At 43.5% G+C, this 20710-nt stretch overlaps 1 protein-coding gene across 2 annotated transcripts in view; it reads left to right on the top strand.

Annotated features, from left to right (window-relative positions):
* The window catches only part of doc2g (double C2-like domains, gamma), an 89911-nt gene extending 69228 nt beyond the window's left edge, over positions 1 to 20683 (top strand). For both annotated transcript variants that reach the window (XM_054744790.2, XM_054744791.2), the window contains exons 9-11: positions 6774 to 6855; positions 7008 to 7104; positions 16374 to 20683. In XM_054744790.2, the coding sequence (XP_054600765.1) occupies positions 6774 to 6855; positions 7008 to 7104; positions 16374 to 16513 (319 nt within the window). In that variant the 3' untranslated portion in view covers positions 16514 to 20683. The remainder of the gene's footprint in view (positions 1 to 6773; positions 6856 to 7007; positions 7105 to 16373) is intronic.
* The last annotated feature ends 27 nt before the right edge of the window (positions 20684 to 20710 follow it).

Below are 20710 nucleotides of genomic sequence, written 5' to 3'. Positions count from 1 at the left end.
GTTGGAGGGGGCTGAACAACCATTCATCATCTGGACTGACCATAAGAACCTCATCTACCTCAAGGAAGCCAAACGTTTAAACCCACGCCAGTACAGATGGTCTCTTTTCTTTTCTCGGTTTAATTTCCTGATCTCTTACAGACCCGGTACAAAGAATACCAAACCCGACGCACTCTCTAGACAATATGCTCCAGACCGGGATAACCCACCATCGACCATCCTTCCCTCCAACTGTGTGGTAGGGAGCGTCACCTGGGAGATCCGGGAGCAGGTACTGGAGGCCCTTAAGACTGACCCTGGTCCAGACAACGGCCCCCCGGGTAAACTGTTTGTTCCCCAATCTGTTAGAGGCAAGGTCATTCACTGGGCTCATGCTGGTCGGTTCTCCTTACATCCGGGGGTGGCACGCACTGTGGCCCTTATTAAACGTACATTTTGGTGGCCGTCCATTTTTAAAGATACCAAGGACTATGTTTCTGGTTGTCACACCTGTTCCCAACACAAGGGGGACCATCGCCTCCCAGCCGGTCTACTCCAGCCTCTGCCTACTCCCTCACGGCCTTGGTCGCACATCGCCCTGGACTTCGTCTGTGGTCTCCCCATCTCCCACGGTTTCACCTCCATTCTTACCATAGTCGACCGGTTTTCAAAGGCTTGCCACCTGGTGCCCCTTAAATCTCTCCCTTCATCCACAGGCACAGCGCAGCTCCTGGTTAAGCATGTGTTCCGTCTCCATGGCATCCCGGAGGAGATCCTGTCGGATCGGGGTCCGCAGTTCGTGTCCCAAGTATGGAGGGAGTTCGCAGAGGCCTTGGGGGCGAAAGTGGCACTTACCTCCGGACACCACCCCCAAACCAACGGCCAATGCGAACGGATGAACCAGGAGCTGGGGGCCATGCTGCGCTGTGTCTGCTCCATTCACCCGTCGTCCTGGAGCACCCATCTTCCCTGGGTGGAGTATGCCCATAACAGCCACATCTCTACAGCTACAGGTCAGTCCCCGTTTGAGGCTTCCCTTGGTTTTCAACCCTCGCTTTTCCCCGCACAATCTACGCCTGGCTCCTCCGTTCCCCAATTCCTCCGTTGTGCCCGTCGTGCCTGGACCACCACCAGAGCGGCGCTGGATCGCACTGCACAGAGGAACAAGCAGATAGCTGATCGCCGACGGCGTCCGGCCCCAGTCTACGTCCCAGGGCAGTCTGTGTGGTTATCGTCCAGGGACATTCCACTGAAGGCCTCTTCCCGTAAGTTATCTCCCCGGTTCATTGGTCCCTTTAAAGTTTTGGCTGTTCCGTCCCCCACTACGGTCCGCCTGGACCTCCCTCGGACCCTACGTGTGCACCCGGTGTTCCACGTCTCCCTGGTCAAGCCTGTGGTCACTAGTCCTCTCTGTCCCGTGCCTGCACCTCCTCCTCCGGCTCGCCTGCACCAGGGGGACTTGATCTACACTGTTCGCAGGATCCTGGACTCCCGTCCCCGCGGTCGGGGTATGCAGTACCTTGTGGACTGGGAGGGCTACGGTCCCGAGGAACGCTCCTGGGTGCCACGCTCTGCCATCCTGGATCCTTCCCTCATTCGGGATTATGAGGCTGCTGCGGCTAGGACGCCTGGAGGCGTCCGTTGAGGGGGGGGTACTGTTGTGAGCTGGGAGGTGAGCACTCCACACACACCATGACATCACCTGGCTTGTGAGTTCTGTTTTCAGGAGAGAGAGCAGCAGCTGCAATCAATCAGCTGATCAGTGGGTGGCCTTCATAAGGAGGACGGAGGACACTGCTAAGCCGCCGGATGATTACGCCTACTGGTAGAGTCCCAGCCACAGTGTTAACTCGATTTTGAAACCTTGACTTTGAACTGTCGGATCTTAGACTTTGAACTTTGAAACCTTAGCCTTGAACTTTAGAAACGTGTTTTTTGCTAGCGATCTTTTGCTCAGATTTTGTTCTCGTTTTGTCTCAGGCTCAGTCATCTTTCCATACACCACCTCCTCGCTGAGACCTTTTGGATTTACTACTCGACCATACTACGTCTGGACTTCACTCCCGGTTCCCGTCCTCCTCACGGCACTAACTGCTCCCAGCACTACAGGCTCTCTCTCTCCTTCCCTCCGGTTGTAAAACCTTGCCGATCTTCATCACCCCGGAATACTCATTCACTCTCCCAGCTCACCCCTCCCTGGAGATCCTCCACCACGCTACATCTACGCTGCTCCCGTTTACCCATTCACTGGATTTCCAGTGCACCCTAAGTTCTAGTTACCAAATAAATCTTTATTTTTTCACATCCTGCTCCAGTGTGTTGATTCTGCATGTCTTGGGTTAAATCATTACCTCAGATCATGACACTGAGCTGAAATATTCTAGTGGCCAATCAAAGAGCATTCTCCGCTCACATGACCCCGGTACTGTCGGATGGATTCTGGGTCTTCCAGGCGCATCCCTTGGAGTAAATGGCATAAACTCCTCGCCTGGCCCACCTTCCCAGCCACCGTACACATACTTTCCTAACCTTGAAATGCCGGTGGCGGCGGCGCTGCATCAACAAAAAAAGTATAGGCATTTCCTCCGTTTCCAGCTCTGTCTCCGTTTTGTTTATTTTCTGACATACAGACAAGGGACTGCCATCTTGGGGTCATGTGAATGGAGAATGCGCTTTGATTGGCCACTAGAATATTTCAGCTCAACGAGTTTTTACCCCCGGGAGGCGGAAAATATCAAACTGGTCAGATGTTCACCTCAGAGTCTCGTGAGCCGGAAAACTCCGTGAAAATCAGGCGCACACGGCAAGGTATCTGCTGAGCAAACGGTCATTCGAGGCCGTTTGCTCAGCAGATTGCTCTCGTGTGCAGCAGGCTTTAGGGGTACACTGTGAGACTTTTTCTGTCGTTATGGTCAGATTCAACTCCAACTTTGCAGGGCAAAGATCACGAGTCATGTTCTCACACTGTGTGACCCATTGCTTGGATGTAACCTGACTGCTCACATTGTGAGTGTGGTACCTCGGACGTAAAAATATGCTACAAATTATAGTTTTTATGCTAAACATCAGACATTCGAGTCTGAAAACCCAGAAAAGAGTAGACTGTTGGGAGCCTGAGTCTCTTCCCCCTCCGGTCGGCTCATGAGTCTCCTAAATAACCAAAAAAATGGATGTACAGTGATCCCTCGCTACTTCGCGGTTTGTTTATCGCGGATTCACGACTTTGCGGATTTTTTCTTTGGAGCCTTATTCAAGGGAACTTCGCTGATTCGCGGTATTTTTCACCGATTCGCGATATTTTTCAATGCGAAATATCAAGAAATTCCTGTTTTTTTTTTCATCAGTTTCATCATAAAATGCACTTTTTGCAATAAAACTATAAATAAACCAAGTAAAAAAAATTCTATGTAAAGGGAGGGTTTTAAAAGTCTGAATACTGAATACGTACCTGTTAAATAAATACTGTAAATATGGTGTCCCTACTTCGCGGATTTTCACCTATCGCGGCCAGGTCTGGAACGCATCTACCGCGATAAACGAGGGATCACTGTAAGCGAATGAACCAAAAAGTTGTTTTTTGGTCCAATTTGCCTCACGCCCCGAATCGCACATGTTGTACTTCAATTAAAATGAAAAGTAATTATGTGTGTTCCAACCACGTCTGCCTTGTAATGAAACGATTACAAAGCAGAAGTTGCATATATGATATCACAGTAGAACTGCTTCTACGCCAGCGTAGCTGCTACTTTCACCATGGCCAGATTTATGGTGGTTTTCTCCATGTTTAATGCTCCTTCTGTCATCCTGGAAGAACTTTTGAAGGAATGTCCACTGAGCCCCAGGCAGCAGCAGTATTTAAAGTGCAAGTAAGCTTGGGGAGTTTCTTTCGCATTTGTAAACAGAATCAGCTGAGATGGCAAACTGGAGCGATGCAGAGATCTGGGAGCTTCTGGCTGAGCTGAAGCACAGATTACAGGACAGTTCACTGGGAATGTGAAGGACAGCTGCCCAAGCGGCTTGCAAGTGAACTTAAGGATGGGCCAACAGCGTGGAGACTTCCCCCACATTCCCTCTATGCCACCATGTCTTCAACACAAACGGTTGTTTTCCCTCTTGGTCCTAGAGCTCAACCAGTGTCATTTTAATATAGCGTAATATTGTTTTTGGATGGTAAAAAGTGCAGGGGTCAAAACTTGACTTTGGAAAAAGTGGGGGGGACATGTCCCCCCTGTTCCCCCCCCCCCCCCCCCCAAAATTACGTCCATGATTGTGTCACATCACCGCCATAGATGGACCACTCATTAATGGCCAAAGGTTCCCTGATGCCACGTCCAGCTTGCAGCAAAGTGGTGCCATTGTTTTATGAAACGGGCTAAAAATGCACTCATTGCAGGATATTAAAATGTTTTATTGCCGACTCTCAGCTACAACTGCATCTAATTTTAGTTGTAGCCATCTTTGCACTGCTAAACTGATTGTGTTGAATTGGGTTGACTCCAATTGTTGGTCAGTGTAGCTACATCCAGTGATCTCCCTCACATGCACGCACGCACAGGGGTGGGTGATATTACTTTGTTCATAATTCCTGGATTGAAACAATAAAGGAATACATTTCTGACCAAGTCAACTGGAATATTTTACAGAAAAACAATTTTTTGTTACAACAACTCTTTAATATCTGAAATAAAACTGCATCCAAAATGTGTAACAAGCTCTTGTGTTCTGAGTCAAATATTTAGCATCCAGGTGTTTTAAGGCTGAAGTAGTTCTGCTGTACTTGATAAACACATGGAGGTTGTCCTCACTGGTCCCAACCGGAGCCAGGATTCATCCCCTTTTCTTCATTTTCATGTGAGAGAGTCCTTTTTTCTCATCAACAGTCGTTATTGTTCAGCGTATCAGTCCGCACAAGCTGGTGCACCACAGTGATGGGAATAAACAGCAAATATGCTTTTGGTTGGCTAGTTTGCTGTTGCTCTTCAGTGAACATCCTCATTCTTTTTATTTGTTCATCTTTTTTTCAAGGAAAACTAAGAAAAAAACAAACAAACAAACAACCTGACAGGGATAATCCTCACCTATCTGCGTGGACCAGGCTCCTGTGTAATGAATTTTCTCCAGTCATTTTAGCGCTCCTTAGCTTTACAACCTGGGGGGTTTATTTATGGAGCCTTACACATGCAGGAGTGAAAGATTGTTGTCACCTTGGAAATTTGAAATGAAAGTCTAAGTGGGTATACAACCAAATGTACTGGGTATTTTTCTGGTATCAGATATTTTAGTAAACCTCGGACAACATTCAGTGAGCAAAATTCATGCGCGCACACACACACACACATGTTTGAGTCTGCGGTGACACAGCTGAGGTTTTCCCATTAAGGCCGTATTTATATTAACGTCTTATTGGGTAATTGTATTTGGCATCATTACAAAAGGCCTGTGTCATTTATTAGGCTGGTTGGACCAACATTACGAACTCTTCTAGAAAAGCCCATAAAAGTGCAGAGTGTTGTTTTCAGGCTGAGCAGTAAAAGTGAAGTTTGATCCAGAGAAAGTGCTGATTGGATTTACAGCCGGCCACAAACTCCTCGTCAGAGCGAATGCAGCTTCATGTCTGCTCGTTGGAGCTTGATGTAGCGCTGCCAAGCAGCTTTTACAAATTAAAAACGAAACTTTACGAGGGAAGCTTCTCATTAAGTAGTCAATTTGCTTCTTTATTTATGTCTCCCTTTCTAGTTTATGACGTCCCTCTCCTCCTCCTCATACGTCTTCTCCGCCTAAATCCCTTCGTCCTTCACTCTGTTCGATTCTGGCAGCCCTGGAGCCCAGCTCATGCTTCAGCTGTCAGGCCAGGATTCGTCTCATAAAGATGAGGCAGAGCGGTACTTAGAGCTGGAAGAGTGAGATATCTCAGTGTCTGAACATCTTGACTTGGAGTTTGGGTTGATGATGAAGCTCATTGCCCTTCGGCAATCCTTCTGTTGCATCTTTGCTAAAGCAAACATTCCTCACACCTCGATCTAGCCATGTTTCCTATCTACATGCCCTTGTGTTTGTAATAAATAAATAAATAAATAAAAATAAGCCTCTGGTCCTCCATTATCACATAAAATGCATTTTCAAGCTCTCTGACTGGTTTAGTACCTGGAATGGAGTGCAGATGATTGCATCAGTGTAAAACATGAAAGAGAAGTGTGCATGGATGTCTTGGATTCCAGAAAAGTTTCAGAAATTTTGATTTAAAAAATTGATTTCAAAGTTTTTATTAGACGATGACAAATGTTCCCCTTTGTTCTGGATAACCCCCAAAATACAAATCGCCATTTTACACAACCGTTCCCTCCTTTATGCAATCAGAATTGGATCGTTGTCCTGCAAACAGTCAGCGTCACATGGACGTGCAGATCATGCCTATATTGAGTCCATCGGTCCAGACCACCTACGACATCCAAAGTAGGTGTTTGCACAGTTGGTAGATTTATGATTGAAAATTGTGACCAAATAGTTGCATCCTCAAGGAGGAAGACTATCTGACGCTAAGTCAGACATCGTCTGACAAACTCAAACAGCCTGTCGGTGCGTTAGGAATAGCTTCAGCCAGTTGGATGTCATTTGGTCATTGGATGGCTTTCAGTCTTACAATACCCTTTCAGTTGTAGAAAAATGGCTGCTTTACAGTGATTAGAAGAAGAACCTCCTCATCTGTACTTCGTTAAATCTAAAGATATTTGATATTTCTGTCACTTTCTGGGTAACTTTATTATTTCATACTGTAATCAACTTTTTTTCTGCAGCATCTTACAGCCAGACATGGGGAAAAAGTCCAAATACAAGACAACAGTCAAGAAAAAGACTCTCAATCCTGAATTTAATGAGGTATTGTCTCTCTTGGTCTAAACTGCACACCTGGTGATTTCCCTATTGAGCTCTAAATGATCTGCACATTGAAGTTTAAAATGACTTAATTTTGTTATCCCCATTTCTCTCCGATTGATTTGAACGATCCCTTGTGTGCGACACCTTCGCAGGAGTTTTCGTATGAGGTATCCTTGGACCTGCTGGCAAAGAAAACCCTGGAGATTTCTGTGTGGGACTACGACTTGGGAATGAGCAACGACTTCATAGGTAGGCTGAAAGACTTTTAAAAGTGGAGGGAAATGACTACATGGAGCCAAGAACATGACTGTTGGAAATAAATATAAAGCAAGCAGGGCAAGTGGATGAAGAGAAGGATATGGGGGGAAACGGGAGACATGAGGGGTAATTACGAGGCTTGATGGAATGAGTGAGCAGGAAAAGGAGGATTTGAATAGAGAGAATAGAAAGAGGAGATATCAAAAAGCAGGATGCATCCTTGGATCTTTATCGTTCATGAACTCCCCACATCAGATGGCTGCATTTTAATCAGACTGCTGAACAGCTTTCCCATCGCCTGAGGAGTAGATCGTGGCAACAAAGCACACAGGAGCTTAGAATGGGATGGAGAACTAGAGGGGAGACATGGGGAGAATGGATTACCTCCTCATGAGCTGGAAGGCCTTCAGATCAAAGCACTGCACTTTGTCAAATGTGTGTGAGCGCATGTTATTAGTGTGAGGTGGTGGGTGTGTGTAGGTTGGAGGGAGATGCTGGCTGTTGAGATAAAACCTGGTAAGTTACAGCTCTGTGGGGGGGGGGGGAGGCCATCAGTGTAACTCATAGCTCTCGATAAAAGCCGTTCTTCTCACAACTATGATCATTACTGTTTAAAGCTGCAGCTGCATGCCGGTTCTGTTAATTAGGTCCAAGAAAGAAATGACACCAAGACAAAGAAGAATGGTGAAAAAATGTGATAAAGAGGACAGGCACAATCCCGGAGCGCCCGGTGTGCAGGAAGAATGAGAGCAGCCTGAATCAGAATCAGAATAGGTTTATCGCCATTGTCAGTGAACAAACAATTCACAAACTAGGAACTTGCTTCGGTACTAATGTGCTACATATAACATGAATAATAAGATTAAAAATAGAATAAAATATAATAATAAAAAAACTAGAATAAAACTTTCAGCTATAAAAAATAGCAGGTAATGGTAACATGGCCGATAACGTGTCATTGTGTCGAGTACAGAAGACGAGCATGGTTGTGTGTTTATAATCTATTCACAAGTCTAACGGCAGATGGAAAGAAGCTGTTCTTATGGCGGGAGGTTCTGGTCCGGATGGACCGTAACCTCCTGCCTGAGGGAAGCGGCTCAAAAAGTCTGTGACCCGGGTGCGAAGCGTGAGCTGCTATCCGACCTGCACGCCCCCGAGTCCTGGAGACGTACAGGTCCTGGAGAGATGGAAGGCTGCAGCCACTCACCTTCTCAGCGGAGTGCACAATGCGCTGCAGTCTATATATGTTTGTCCCTCACTGTGGCTCCAGCGTACCACACAGCGATGGAGGAGGTGAGGATGGACTCAATGATGGCCGTGTAAAACTGCACCATCATCTGGGCCGGCAGCTTGGCCTAAGGCTAAGCAGACACTGTCAAATAACAGTGTGAAGGGTGAGATGTTACAGATTCAAGGAAGAGAAAAATGGATCCACAAAGACGCTGATGAGAAGGCAATCCACCCAAGAGTAAAGGTTTCATCTGAACCATGAATCAAACTCAAAGCACTGACCTGAATTTGGTTATGTTCAACATTCTGCCTTCTCTAACTTACAGGGAAACAATAAAAAGGTCACAGGAAACTAAATGTTTTAGAGACACTACGCGTACCTAAAGGGGTTTAAATTGTTTGGGTGAAGTCAGCAAGTTTTATCACAAATTTGTCGGAGTGGGGTCAGTGCTTTGCAACGTTAACTTAGGAATTTTGAATAATGTAAACCTTTTTATGTAAAAATTGTTCAATAAATATGACAAGGACCAAAAATGCCAAAGCTGTTTGGTTAATTAAACCAGTGGTTAATTACTGTCACCATGACAACCTTCATCCTCTTTTAGTTATAAACAGGCTTTTAGAGGCAAAAGACACCCAAAGCACTGAAAACTGCATACAAACTAAAAACATATTACATATAGAAAATAGCCCAAATTATAATGCAAATTACAAAATAAAAACTGAATGAAAACAGCTTTCAAAACTGTGTTAAACCAGAAGAAGCACAATTATTAAAAACCTAAAAATAACCAGCTACTAGGAAAGACTCTTACAAATCTGCAGCTTCTGTGCTTCTCTGATTTCCACTGTGAGCTTTTTCCACAGCTTAGGGACCCACATTTCACCAGTGGAAGTACCAGCAAGTCATGATGCAATGACTGAAGCTCTTGAGTGGGGGTGTACCAGACCAAAATGTCAGATATAGGGAGCCTAAGTCACGCACATTTACTTCTGGACCATGGGTCCCCAGGAGAATGAAAAAAATGAATGCAAGTCAACGGGACTAAAAACGCAATTTTCTCATTCCGCTTGTTACGTGCCATGGACTTTACATATGATGTCCATGAATTTTAAAGAAGCATCTTGATACCACGAACGCCCTTATTTTCAAATGGGGGGAAATGTTATTTTAGGTTTTGTGTGAAAAAAAAGTCCAGGACCACAAATGTGCTTCACGAAAGTGACATCATCGAACCAGACAATAAAATCAGTGAACTTAAATCCTTCTTTCAGGAGGAAAGAACCACCATAAATCTGGCCATGTGGTAAGTAGCAGCTATGCTAGGGGAGAGGAGATTCTGTGGTGATGTCATCTGTGCGACGTGTGTAGTCATGCTAATTATGAACTTTTACAAGATGATAAAAGTATGTGACAGGCATGGGCAAAACACCCATCATTAGTTTTCATTAAAATTGCAGTACACCATATGTGCAATCCAGGGCGTAAGGCAAAGCGGATTAGAAAATAGCATTTTTAGCCCCGTTGACTTCCATTCATTTTGTCATTCTTCCAGGGACCAATGAGCCGACTGGAAAGGGAGGAGACTCAGGCTCCCTATGGTAACTGTGCCCTGGAAAAAATTAAAAGAACATTTTGCACCTTAAATTTTATACTAAAATGAACCAGGAGCCAGTTTTAGGTGGCCACGATAATATAACAATATATTCACATCACTCAGTCCCCAATAAAATCAAACTGCCAGGTTTTGGACCATCTGAAGCAGAGAATGTCATGTTCTGTGTCCCATTGGTCCCCAGCCCCCTCCTGTTCGTCCTCTGCGTTCCCCTCATGTGTCCTCTTGTGCTCTGTGTGTCCTTATGCTTCCCCAGTCCTCTCCAGGTTCTCCTCATGTGTCTCCTGAGCCCTTTTCAGACAGACATTCTGGAACATTTGCGGACAATTCAATCCGGTTTTTAACCGGAACTGTGTTTTCAGACACACTACTTTTGTACCGGAACTTGTCCTTTCGGCTGCGTTCACACAGCAGGGAAAAGTACCAGATGTCTGACGGCGGCGGGGGGTGTGGTGGGGGGGAGAATCGGACTCATGTTAAGAAGAAGAAGAAGAAGAAGAAGAAAATATCATTTCTATAGCGCCTCTCAAGATAAAAATCACGAGGCGCTTAAGCATAATTCTGCACACACGAAGACGCATAAGAGATCTGGATGATGAAGCTCAATGGTTAAAGGAATCACTGAAGCGGTGTGAAGCGGTGTGAAGCGCTCCGTCGCGCGTCTAGACGGTACCGTAGGAGGCGAGCTGCCTTGGTTCGCTGCATACTACAGCAGTGAGCTATCCAGGTGCGCACAGTGTCCCCCGGTCCCCTCCCCCTCCCCCTTGTCCGGAACTTTACCTCACCAGTCTGAAGCAGCCACCCTGTCCGTAACAAGTCCGGACCTGTTACTAGGGGCTTCGTCCGGATAAATTCCGGAACATGTTATCCGGATGTTTGTATTCAGACACAAAGGTCTTACGGACAGAGTCCGGAACATTTCCGTTTTTCATGGCCTGTCTGAAGGGGGCTCTTCTTGTGATCTCCAGCTCCTTCTAGGCTTCCCTCATGTTTCCTCCTAGTCACTCCCGTTTAGTTGCTGTTGGTTTGTATTAGTCCTCCTCACCCCTCTAGTCATTAGTTGTTTACCTTTGCCCTTAGGCCCTGTCCACACCTAGCCGGGGATCTGCCAAAACGTAGATATTTTTCTACGTTTTGGCCTGTCATCCACACGAAAACAGAGTTTTTTCACACGAAAACGGATCTTTTTATAAACTCCGGCCAAAGTGAAGATCTGCGTTTTCTCCGTTTTGGGTGTCTGCGTGTGGACGGACAAAACCGGAGTTTTAAGGTCCGCAACGTCACTTTCCGCGACAAAAAAATGCTGACATCACGTGTGCGACCTGTGTTTACACTAGCTGGCATCATGGATGCCCTCAGAGCTGTGCTCTGTCACTACCCGATCCATCAATTGTCCAAGCGCTTTCTGCTTGTTTGTTTTTGCAAGAGGAATTACTGCTGCTTGTGGAAGACCACAGACGAAGGACGAGGTTAAGAACGGGGGAAGTACTGCCGCCTACAGGTCTGGCATGTCCTTAACAACGTATTTATCCGGGTACGTGTGGACAGAGTTTTTTTTTAAACGCGTTGGTGTGGATGCACGTTTTTGGAGGGGCGGATATTCGTTTTTAAAAAACCCCGGCTACGTGTGGACTAGGCCTCAGTCTTTAGGTTTAGTTATTTAGTGTTTTATAGGTTATGGTTTATCTTCCCCTCTGCTTAAGTTCTTTCCCCATTTAGTTTATTAATGGCACCTGTCTTCCCTCTAGACCTCACTCCTCACACCTGTCACCTGTTCCCATGAGTGCTTCCCTCTGTGTTAAAAACCCTGTCTTCTTCTCAGTGTTTGTTGGTCCATTGTCTTTGTCAGTGTTGTTCTGTCCTGCTCTAGAAACTCCAGGTTCTTGCTCACAAATGAGTTTTTGTTTTTGTAATCCAGTTTTTTCTAGATTTTAGGCTTGGCTTCCTCCCCTTTGGAAATACTCATCATCCTAATAAAAGGACTTTTCATTTCTTCAGCCGCTCCTGCCTGAGTTGTCTGGATTTCTGCATTTTGGGTCCAAACCTCCTGCTCTCACCGCAACAGAGAAACTACATTGTTAATAATAACGTTAAACAAGAAAGTCCAATCATCAATGTGTGGGGAAATGGAAGCATGAAGTACTGTCTCTATTTGAGTATGCATCCATCTAACCACATCTGTAAGATTCAGACACAACTCATCAGGGACACAGGCTTTTTGTCAACAGAAACTAAATACCAAACAAACTGCTGCTGTGCAAAAACTAAGCTGTGTCATCGGAAATCTTGAACCATAAGCTAGAAGGTTCTGAAAGTCACATATTTAATGTTTTTGTGGCTGACATTTTTAGGGATGATTCAAGGTTTGTGCATTGACACCAACACCTGTAGTCACGTTGATCTGTTGTACTGAAGAAAAAACTAATTGAAAACATGAATGAAATTTAGTTACATCTTTCCATCTACTGTAGTAAAAGTTTCTCTCAGAAGCTGCTGCTCCTTATCAACCTGGTTTACAAGGAATGGAAAGAATATTAATAGTTAGAAAAAGCTGGTTCATAATTGCTAAAACAATCCTTTTGCTACAGCCATGTGTCTGTAAGATATAAAAAGTCATTATGATGATTTAGTATAAAATCTTAAATGAACAATATTTAAGTAAAGTAAATGTTTTATTCAATAGAGTACATTTAACTTATATATATATATATATATATATATATATATATATATATATATATATATATATATATATATATATATATATATATATATATATATGGGGGGTGTTCTGGTGTAGTAATAATATTAATTTACATACTTATAATTTGCTGATGTGGATCTCAATTCTGGTAGAAATCTAGACAAACCATAGAAGCGGCAAAAGAGTCTTGTTTCCCTTGTAGTCTTAGCAGGTCTACCATTGATCTCAACCGTTTTGTGTCTGGCCAATCACAGCGCTCTACATTTATTGGGGGTCTTAAAGCTGCGATAGAGAACTTAAATAAAAATTGCGTCGGCTCAACAGAACAGTGTTCATTTAAAGCGGCTTTGACATCAACTTTGGACGATTTAGACTTGAGCTGTTCTTTGAGACATGAGCATAGAGGTACTGAAGTCGTTTATTTCAAATAGTGCAGTACTGACATCCATAACGATGAGTGTTGGATTGTTTGTTGCTCTGGTTGGTCCTGATGCTGATCAATTGCATGTGGAGACATTTTGAAAGACAACTGTTGATTTCGCTTTAACGTTTTGTGGTCAGACTAAATATTTACATATGCAGGATGGCCTGCCAGGCAAAAGTTAAGGGGTATTTCAATTGGATGCTGCGTGAGCAGACATTGTCTCAGTGGGGGTTTCTGAAGGTAACATCAAACAGGCTGCAGAAAGGTGTGTGAGTCTAGACATTTGCTTCCTGGATTGACCTGATTTTGGAGGATTAATACCGTGTGCTGTAATCCTAGAAACAAGAGCTGGGTAATCCAAAACGGGAAGACTGCCATCTCTCTGAATCAGTTGGATCTCAACTCTCTATCTTTTTAATTTTATTTTATTTTATTTTTATTTATTTTTTTGCTTATCATTAAAATTTCTTTTAGCAATCCAAGTGTTTAAGAGGAGACTTCTGTGATGCTTTCTTGATCATTAAATGGGCTGTGCAAGATCCATACAGGTCTTTCTCAAATGAAATCATGAGAAGAGCAGAAGCTCAGGTACAGTTTTCACGAGTCTGCTTCCCTGCGTTGCATGGGTTCTGAACTTCACATAAATCTTCCCTTTCTCCCCGGATCTTCATCGTTCCTCTGTTGTCCCACATATGTCAGGACAACCGAACATTCTTTTGTCGCCATCATCCATGGCTCAGGCAACATTTAATCGATTCTCTGTTCAGCGATGGGGGGATTTGTGTGAACGGAGGAGTGAGGTTGGGTAGAGAAACACTGTGCCTTATTATGCCATCAAAGATGACTCTGGGCTGTGAGCTCAGACACTCCGAGGCAGCTCCTGTCCTGCTAGCAGCAGCGTCTGAGGCAGTGTTCGATGCAGCGTGTAGATAAGTTGAAGATCAACAGTCAAACCTTGTTTGCTCCAGGCTGTCATTTTCTAAGGGCTTTGTATTAATCTCTGAGACTACTGCCTGCATCTGCCTGTGCTACAGCCATTTCAGTTCCCTCCACCACTTATTCTCCACACTCTGTATATTTGTGTTCTCTGAAGGTTTCTTATTGGCATAATTATCCAGCGGTTCTTTACTCCGCTTCGTCTTTCGCAACTCTTATCTTAGCCAATTTCATTTTCTGCTTCTGCAAGTGAGTCTTGCAGATGTTTTAGCGACATGCAGTGCTAATAATACCCATAAGTTCTGCATGGAACACACACAGCTTGTTGCTTTTCCCTCAGCATTCCTCCCTGGTGGGATCTTTGTTTCTAGAGTCTGATGTAACAACTTTAGGGCCACAGAGCTCCAGGGGTAACCCTAAGAGCTGTACAAACCTTCGCTGAAGACTTGTTTCTAATACATCATAAATCAGTGTTTATATTAACAGAATACTAATCAACGAGAAATGACCCATAGCTAATCTGTACATAATTTTTAAATGAAGGATATTGACTTTTAGTCATTAATCTTACTGCATATGAAGGTCTGTTTTGGCTTCAAATTTGACAGCTAATGACTTCATTCTACAGTATGTGACAGTACAAAATGTACACATTTAAATTTGTTTTAGAGCTCTGTTTTAGAACCATATTTTGCCCTTTGAAATTCATTCCTTCTGTTTTTAAAATTCAGAATGCAAAAAAACTCTACTTCCTAAATGTGGAATTTTTAAGGAAATTGAGAAAAATGGAATTTGAAAGAAAAAATGGATTTTAAATCTAAAACTTCATCCATCCATCCATGTTTTCTACTCATCCTAGTCACAGGGGGGGCATCTCCAGCAGAGATGCCCACACGCCTTCTCCACAGCAATCTACATTCGCTTTGGAACCCTGAGATGTTCCCTGGCAAGTGTGGAGATATGATACTACCAGTGTGTCCTTGGCCGACCCAGGGGGCCTCCTGGGGAGATATGAGGCTGCTAACACATCTTGGGGCAATATCTGTAAAATTTTCCAAGTTAAATATATATATATATATATACACTCACCTATTGTCATGAGCTTTGGGTAGTGACCGAAAGAACAAGATCGCGGATACAAGCGGCCGAAGTGAGTATTCTCTGCAGAGTGGCTGGGCTCTCCCTTAGAGATAGGGTGAGAAGCTCTGTCATTCTGGAGGGGCTCGGAGTAGACCCGCTACTCCTCCACATCGAGAGGAGCCAGTTGAGGTGGCTCGGGCATCTGGTCAGGATGCCTCCTGGCGAAGTTTTCTGGGCACGTCCAACTGGGAGGAGACCAAAAAGTAGACTCAGGACACGGTGGAGGGACTATGTCTCTCATCTGGCCAGGGAACACCTTGTGATTACCCCGGAGGAGCTGGCCCAAGTGGCTGGGGAGAGGGAAGTCTGGGCCTCTAGCCTTAGGCCACTGCCCCCGCGACCTGACTTCGGATAAGCAGATGAAAATGGATGGATGGATGTATATACATATATATGTATATATATATATATATATATATATATATATATATATATATATATATAATTTCAGATGGCACCATCTACAGGCAGAAAATCGTATCGCACCTTTAAGCCCCTCTCCCTACATCCGTTATTGCGGCTGGAGGCAACACCTCTTGAATCTCATGAATGCCCACCTCTGGCTGATCAATGGAGCTTTTCTATTAATGACTTACTTGTCCATAAGACATGATACCAACCCTGCATCATTCTAGGTCATCCTTTAAACGCTCGCACATGCTCAGTGATTGACCTCTGTACGTAAGTGGATGTCCAACGCTATTGGCTCATGCTTAGTGGTGCTCAATCAGAATTGCATGGGGCTCTATGGGATGGGGGATGGGCTTAGCAAAACAAAATTGACATATTGCCTCTATGACAGTACAAGGTAAGACTATCACTTTTACAGAATTCTTTAAAAATAAATGTTTCTAAAAGGTGCAAAACTCCAGATTGCTGCTCTAGCACTACAGACAAATAAACACAGACAAAAACATTTTACTCCACCTTTCAATTTTTGACAGTGGGTTATTAAAATCTATATCTGGTGAAAAAATGTATAATGTGGAGCAGAAAAAATGGTTTTGTGAATATTGTATAAATCCTGTCTATAAGAGGTTATTTTAGTGACTTTGTTTTACTGGTACTTGACTTTTTCAGGATTAGGATGCCACAGCGCTCTTATTTCTTGAGGCGGGTTCTGTCTCTCTTTTGTCAACTGTCTCTTCTTTTTAAGTAAGAAACAACAATAATTTTCCATCTTGGTTTTTGTTCTTTCCTTCGGTCGCAGGCGGAGTGGAGCTGGGCATCAACGCAAGTGGACAGAGACTCAGACACTGGTTTGAGTGTCTCAAAAACAAAGGGAAGAAAGTGGAATATTGGCACACGCTCACACAGCAGGGAGCCCCAAGCAGTGACAAGCCGGACTAGATCACACTCCCGCAGACAAAGGCACTCCCACGAGCACGTGTCTCCCTGAGCGATGGTCTAACAACAACAAAGATCCGGACAAAGAACAAAACATGCAATAACAATGTTCAAAAACCTAAATTTGTCTTGTACTGCTACTGAGCACATCACAAACTATTAGTATGTATTCATACTAATATCAGTAGATGTGAATATATGTAATCAGATTTTTTCATCATGATGTCCTCGTTGAAGCGTTGCTGCAGCAACAGATTGCGTTTAGACCTCACCGTACTGTGGAAGTTGCTCATAATCCTTCAAATTGACACTGAACGAGGAGATTATCCCAACGGGCCTAAAGTTCCCATTCAGTGCCCAGGTCCATGTTTGTGACTCGTGACGTGTGCGACATAGTTAACAGGAGCGGTTATGCTGGTGACAAGTTGATCTGATGCAAAACATCACACCATATTTTACTGTAAAGCACAAGAAGAGATCCATTAGGTGGATTGGTACCTTTACTTTCTCAGTGTTCTGTCTTTTTCTCTGTGACAGTGGTCTTCTACCACCTCTTTGTCAGCAAGTGTGTGTGTGTGTGTGGTCGTTATGACAATATGAGTGCCTACATTTACTGTGTGTTTGTCTCTATTCATGTTTCAACTTCAGAAGTTGTGAGGAAACATTGATGAAGGGCGAGAATGAGTCAAAAACAGCTAAAACTAAAATGGAGAAAGACCTCTGTGACTGTAACAGAACGCAAGAGTTGGTACCGATCCCAAAAGATAATAAAATATCTGAGACCAACCCGCCCCATCTAGGGTGAGTCGTCTTTACCCGACAGGTGTTCCTTGCATCGGGTGTGAGTTTTCCTCAGTTTCCAGGATGCTTTAGTTGGAACAGATTTAACCTTTTTATTGTATTCACTCATTTTATCTGAACCACACAAATCCAGTATCACACACCTGAGACATGCACTCACATCAGAGCAACCTTTGTGCCTCTTTCTGTTTTTAAAATGTATTTTAGACGTTCTTTCATAAATGTAGTGTGACGTCAGTGTGGATACGATAAACTAGTGTCAAAAATGCTGAAATGATGTGAATTAACATTGTAGTTTGATGCGTTATGATTAACGTACGAGAAGGATGTAAGGTGAGAGGACTTGTGCATTGAAACTGTATTTTGGAGGTCTTAAATTAGCTTCATTGTTGAATATTTACTATAAAAGGCTTTAAATGATGAAGAAAATTACTTTCTTATATTTTGAATTATATTTTTATACTTATGCCATACCACTTTTTGTCTGTTGGATTAAAATGTAAAATCAAAACAAATATCAGCATGTAATGGAAACTGGCCAATAATCTGCACGATGGGATTATTTCCTGTTCGTCTGATCTGAAACGCCAAAGTTGTTTTTGCCTCCTGTCTGTGAGCGCACAATAGCTAAGCTACAAAAAAAAATCTGACACAATTTCAAGTCTATGAACTCCCCATTGTTAAGCACTGCTTCACTCAGCAATAAAAACTGTGAAAGTTAGTTTTTTCAGAAATATACGTTTGAAGATTCATCATCACACCCTGGTGAAATTACATCTCTAGATTTTACCCAACCCCCTGGGTGGCGCGGAGCTGCACCACCGGCTCCGCTCGGGAACTATTTGGAGGTGAAAAAATCACAAAACTGTCTAATGTATCACGTTGGAAGAAAGGTTACACTGAAACAGATTTCCTTCTTAGCCGGTTATTTTTTTCAGTTTTTCCTCCTTTAAATAAAGCCAAAGAGGGACGTAGTCATTGTTTACAATCTGTCCCGCCTCTATACTTCCTGGTTCCAAAACCAATCATATGTGAGCTCGCAGGGTGATTCTGCACCGTGATTTGTAATTCGACACCAGCTCGCAGGAAGCAGCAGCTTTGTGGATAGAATGTTAGCCAGTAAAAGGAAGCAAAATAAAGTAAAGCTATTTTTGTTTAACCCTGATTTGTAATTCGACACCAGCTCGCAAAAAGCAGCAGCTTTGTGGATAGAATGTTAGCCAGTAAAAGGAGCGTCCCGGAAGCAAAATAAAGTAAAGCTATTTTTGTTTAACCCTAAAATCGCGTACAGAAGGCTAAAAGCTATCATCGAGCTAACAGTGATTGAAGACAAAAATAGTCGGATTAAAAAATATCTCTTATCTACTTTTTCAATTACCAAATTCAATTTTACAGAATCTTCCGGTGCTGATCCGTAACTGGCAACAGTTGCTCAGAGCGGACTTGTTAGTTTGGAAACATCGACTGCAGTACCCAAGACTGACCGCAGGATGTCATTCTTACTTAATGCACCTTTAATAAAAAAAATCCACATATTCATCATGCTACAACTGGAAGAGAAGATACATGTTGAGGGAACAGAGTTGTGCATTCCAACGTATGTACTGACTCTGGCTCATGTTAACATTCTCATCATATGGTTTGTTTTTAAATATTGTGCTTGTGCGTTTGTTTTACTTACACTGTTAGAACAAAGGCAATCTGGAACTCTGGGAAACTCCTTTTCCTCAGCTCAGAGTTTATTGAACCGCTGGTTGGACACGTGCCATCCCTTACTCCGTTTCAGTCACAGAGGAACTTTAACAACAGATACAGCATTTGTGGACATGTAATATTTTACTGTTGTTGTTGTTTTTTTTTTTTAATTGATGATTTGTCTCTGCGGCCAGCAGAAAGGTTTCTGCTTTTGGATGTATTTCTTGCAGCTTTAATGAACCAGAACCGGACTAAAGAGAAGTGACATCTGTGACTCTGAGTTCTGCTCCGGTAGAGACACAGATGATGCAAAGCAATGATATCTTTATTTTTGGTCTGTCTGTTTGGTTTTAAATGAACAAACCTGTCCTGTGCTTAAAAACCTTTAATGACCCAACACTGCATGCTCTATTTCAGAAAAGTGTTAGTCTTTTACTCTGTCCTCCCTATTTCCTCTGACCTTTCAGATGTCTTTTTTTATTTTAAACTCAAGAGTTCCTGCAGAGAAATTCTGTGCAAGCTAGTGGAAGTGTACACATACAGAATAGAGTCTCCTCCTGTGGTTGTAAGAAGGATTTAGCAAACAAACTCTGGAAACCCACTTTGCATGCATAAATGTCTACCAACTTATCGAAATACCCTCTCCTGGTTGGGTTATGATGATAGCTTCCATCACAATCAGTCAGTGACCTCTGGGAGTTTTCTAACCGTTGACACCATCCAGCTGCTTGTTTCCTGTCAGCAACACATGAAATAGTGACCAACATACCGATCTGTTAGTGATGGGTGGAGTTAATCCAACAAAGGGCTTCTTCAAAGCTTAAAACAAGAGGTTTAACCGCCTTCAGTGTTATCTTCAGTAAATTCATTAACAGGTTTGGGAAAGGGACGGTGAGTCTGTTTATACTTTCTCTATGCACATTAAAAGTCCCAGAAGTGAGATAATCAAACCAAAACAACAGGAGGGTGTCAGTACTTTATTGTTTTTTTGGGAATACTCAGCACTTTGTTAGCAGCGAGGCCGCGCGGCAGCGTTCAGAAAGAGTTCCCATGTCCGCCTGGACGGTTGCATTACTTTTGTCTCTTGTTCTGTTGTTTACACTCACAGGATTTTCTGGCTCTTGTCTATTGACCCCGCTTTGCTTATGTAATCGTTTATCTGCAATACAGCTGCATGTTTAGCAATCACCATCGGCTTGCATAATGGAGCGCTACTCTGGCTGATCATGTTGAATACTGATGTGTTTACAGTCCACGCCATCCAGTCGGTGTGTGTTTGATTGTGAGTTTACAACAATTCAGGGTATTTTTGACATTGTTTTGCTGTGCAAGCTCCTGCTCTGACGAACGAAACCTTTACCGTCACACACTTTACTACTTGTCTTCCTTGAATTAGTATCAGTGGTGTTTATGCAAGAGGGCTGACGTGGGGAATAAAGAAAGGAAGGTGTGTGTGTGTGTGTGTGTGTGTGTGTGTGTGTGTGTGTGTGTGTGTGTGTGTGTGTGTGTGTGTGTGTGTGTGTGTGTGTGTGTGTGTGTGTGTGTGTGTGTGTGTGTGTGTGTGTGTGTGTGTGTGTGTTCGTTCGATGTCAATCTCACAGTATGGCTGCCATCCTGTGTTGGGTTTCTGTAACTACTTCGCTAAATAAACTGAAGCTGTTTCAGTGGTCTGTCTGACATAATGCACTTGATTCTTCACACAAA

This window comes from Nothobranchius furzeri, chromosome 6, assembly GCF_043380555.1.
Source record: "Nothobranchius furzeri strain GRZ-AD chromosome 6, NfurGRZ-RIMD1, whole genome shotgun sequence".
NCBI lineage: Eukaryota > Metazoa > Chordata > Actinopteri > Cyprinodontiformes > Nothobranchiidae > Nothobranchius > Nothobranchius furzeri.
Note: the sequence above shows the minus strand (reverse complement) of the source record. Positions and strands in the feature narration are given on the sequence as shown.